This window comes from Sinocyclocheilus rhinocerous, unplaced genomic scaffold, assembly GCF_001515625.1.
Source record: "Sinocyclocheilus rhinocerous isolate Xijiao unplaced genomic scaffold, SAMN03320098_v1.1 scaffold853, whole genome shotgun sequence".
Taxonomy (NCBI): domain Eukaryota; kingdom Metazoa; phylum Chordata; class Actinopteri; order Cypriniformes; family Cyprinidae; genus Sinocyclocheilus; species Sinocyclocheilus rhinocerous.
Genome location: NW_015627738.1, coordinates 2,435,346 through 2,438,630, shown reverse-complemented (window position 1 = coordinate 2,438,630; position 3,285 = coordinate 2,435,346). Strand labels below are relative to the sequence as shown.

The following is a 3,285-nucleotide window of genomic DNA, read 5'->3' as shown; positions in this document are numbered from 1 at the left end:
AAAGTCTTTCGCTGACCCCCCCCCGCCCCCCCCTTTTGCTTTTCCATATAGTCGGAAGAAGAGCGTTTTTAGTCGAGACCGATTGAAGCTGCTTCTTAAACAGCACTGTGAACCAATGAAAGGGACCATCAGACTCAAGGTAAATATAAAATATGACAAAGTTATACAGATTGCCCATTTTAAAAATTTCAATTTGGATGGTTTTTTTTCCTTTTCTGGTTACTGTTTTTTTTCCAGCCATCAACAGTTCTAAAATATAAGTTAGCCGAACACAGTTTCTCCCACTTTTTCCCGGACGAGCCCCCAGTGTTTACCTTCAGTCCACCAGGGAAGGGCAGAGGTTGCCGTCCTAATGATGCCTCCCCAACAGAGGTCGGTTATTTTGTGCTTACATGTGTGCTTAGATGTAATGTCGTTTTTAGTCGAGACCGATTGAAGCTGCTTCTTAAACAGCACTGTGAACCAATGAAAGGGACCATCAGACTCAAGGTAAATATAAAATATGACAAAGTTATACAGATTGCCCATTTTAAAAATTTCAATTTGGATGGTTTTTTTTCCTTTTCTGGTTACTGTTTTTTTTTCCAGCCATCAACAGTTCTAAAATATAAGTTAGCCGAACACAGTTTCTCCCACTTCTTCCCGGACGAGCCCCCAGTGTTTACCTTCAGTCCACCAGGGAAGGGCAGAGGTTGCCGTCCTAATGATGCCTCCCCAACAGAGGTCGGTTATTTTGTGCTTACATGTGTGCTTAGATGTAATGTTTGCAACTTGGCCATCTTCATTCAGGCAATTACAAGTATGGCACACCATTTGTTCAAAAAAAAAAAATTCAGTCTGATACTGTTTCTCTGATGAGGATTTGTTTCCCAATTTTAGATGAATTATGTCGAGGAGAAGTTAAAATTGATGCAGCAGAAAGAACAGATGATGGCCATGGGTATGTTTAAAATGCAAAATACAAATTACACACTGACTAGACATGTCATGGGGTGAATTATGCAATGCATCTGCATACATTTGCTGTTTCTTTACATGGCTTGCATTATGAAGAAAAATTCAAGAAAGAAAGAGAAGATCTAATTGAGGCCAAAAGGAAAGAAAAAGAGGACAAGGAGAAAAGGAGAGAGGAGATGAAGAGGATAGTAGAAGAGGAGAAACAGAGGCGGAAAGAGGAGAAGGAACGAATGAAGGTTGAGAAAGAGAGGGTGAGTTGGAAGTTTTTTTTTGTTGTTTTTGTTCTCATCTCTATTCTTTCACAAATGTTTGATCCTACATATGTAAAAAGTAAATAATGCTTATAATTTGTTACATTTGATTAATTATTGCACCTGTTATGTTTTGTTTGTTGTTTACGGCTAATTGTAAATGTGCTGCAGGAACGAGAGAAGCTAAAGGAGGAAAAGAAAAAATATGCAGAACGACTGAAGTTATGGAGCAAACCTCGAGAGGACATGGAGTGTGATGACCTAAAGGTAAACATGCCCCCTCAGACTATTAAACACATTTCTGCAGGGAAGCATACATAAGCAGCAGACTAAACGCTGTTTTTAAAGGATTAGCTTTTCCATATAGTCGGAAGAAGAACGTTTTTAGTCGAGACCGATTGAAGCTGCTTCTTAAACAGCACTGTGAACCAATGAAAGGGACCATCAGACTCAAGGTAAATATAAAATATGACAAAGTTATACAGATTGCCCATTTTAAAAATTTCAATTTGGATGGTTTTTTTTCCTTTTCTGGTTACTGTTTTTTTTCCAGCCATCAACAGTTCTAAAATATAAGTTAGCCGAACACAGTTTCTCCCACTTTTTCCCGGACGAGCCCCCAGTGTTTACCTTCAGTCCACCAGGGAAGGGCAGAGGTTGCCGTCCTAATGATGCCTCCCCAACAGAGGTCGGTTATTTTGTGCTTACATGTGTGCTTAGATGTAATGTTTGCAACTTGGCCATCTTCATTCAGGCAATTACAAGTATGGCACACCATTTGTTCAAAAAAAAAAAATTCAGTCTGATACTGTTTCTCTGATGAGGATTTGTTTCCCAATTTTAGATGAATTATGTCGAGGAGAAGTTAAAATTGATGCAGCAGAAAGAACAGATGATGGCCATGGGTATGTTTAAAATGCAAAATACAAATTACACACTGACTAGACATGTCATGGGGTGAATTATGCAATGCATCTGCATACATTTGCTGTTTCTTTACATGGCTTGCATTATGAAGAAAAATTCAAGAAAGAAAGAGAAGATCTAATTGAGGCCAAAAGGAAAGAAAAAGAGGACAAGGAGAAAAGGAGAGAGGAGATGAAGAGGATAGTAGAAGAGGAGAAACAGAGGCGGAAAGAGGAGAAGGAACGAATGAAGGTTGAGAAAGAGAGGGTGAGTTGGAAGTTTTTTTTTGTTGTTTTTGTTCTCATCTCTATTCTTTCACAAATGTTTGATCCTACATATGTAAAAAGTAAATAATGCTTATAATTTGTTACATTTGATTAATTATTGCACCTGTTATGTTTTGTTTGTTGTTTACGGCTAATTGTAAATGTGCTGCAGGAACGAGAGAAGCTAAAGGAGGAAAAGAAAAAATATGCAGAACGACTGAAGTTATGGAGCAAACCTCGAGAGGACATGGAGTGTGATGACCTAAAGGTAAACATGCCCCCTCAGACTATTAAACACATTTCTGCAGGGAAGCATACATAAGCAGCAGACTAAATGCTGTTTTTAAAGGATTAGTTCACTTTGAAATTAAAATTTCCTGATAGTTTACTCACCCCCATTTCATCCAAGATGTTTACGTCTTTCTTTCTTCAGTCAAAAAGAAATTAAGGTTTTTGCTGAAAACATTCCAGGATTATTCTCCTTAAACGGCTACCAAAACAGTTGAAGGTCAAAATTACAGTTTCAGTGCAGCTTTAAAGGGCTCTACGGGAGATTATCAGGAAATTTTAATTTCAAAGTGAACTAATCCTTTAAATATGCCTGTCTTCAGGAGCTGCCAAAGCCTCTTCCAGTGAAAACGCGTCTTCCTCCAGAGCTATTTGGAGATGCTCTGATGGTGCTTGAGTTCCTGAATGCATTTGGAGAGCTGTTTGATCTAAAGGATGAATTCCCTGATGGCGTAACACTTGGTAAGAGACACTTACTGCTCATAAATGCATTACACTATGGGATATTATGCCATTCCCACTCACTGACTCACTAAATCTAGCATGAGTGTCCTAATAACATTTTGTCTTACAGAGTGGCTTTTCTTTTACAATTTACAGGGATGTGAATCTTCCGG

At 38.5% G+C, this 3,285-nt stretch overlaps 1 protein-coding gene across 4 annotated transcripts in view; it reads left to right on the top strand.

The window, feature by feature from the left end:
- Positions 1-3,285, top strand: part of LOC107733880 (bromodomain adjacent to zinc finger domain protein 1A-like) — a 29,735-nt gene that overhangs the window by 7,879 nt on the left and 18,571 nt on the right. For 2 of the 4 annotated variants that reach the window (XM_016545717.1, XM_016545734.1), the window contains exons 6-11: positions 1,576-1,663; positions 1,762-1,896; positions 2,053-2,113; positions 2,227-2,381; positions 2,553-2,648; positions 2,992-3,130. In XM_016545717.1, coding sequence (XP_016401203.1) covers positions 1,576-1,663; positions 1,762-1,896; positions 2,053-2,113; positions 2,227-2,381; positions 2,553-2,648; positions 2,992-3,130 — 674 coding nt within the window. Of the gene's footprint in view, positions 1-51; positions 140-237; positions 373-419; positions 490-588; positions 724-879; positions 941-1,053; positions 1,209-1,379; positions 1,476-1,575; positions 1,664-1,761; positions 1,897-2,052; positions 2,114-2,226; positions 2,382-2,552; positions 2,649-2,991; positions 3,131-3,285 lie in introns of those variants that run through there. The other 2 variants (XM_016545725.1, XM_016545741.1) reach the window with 2 other exon arrangements.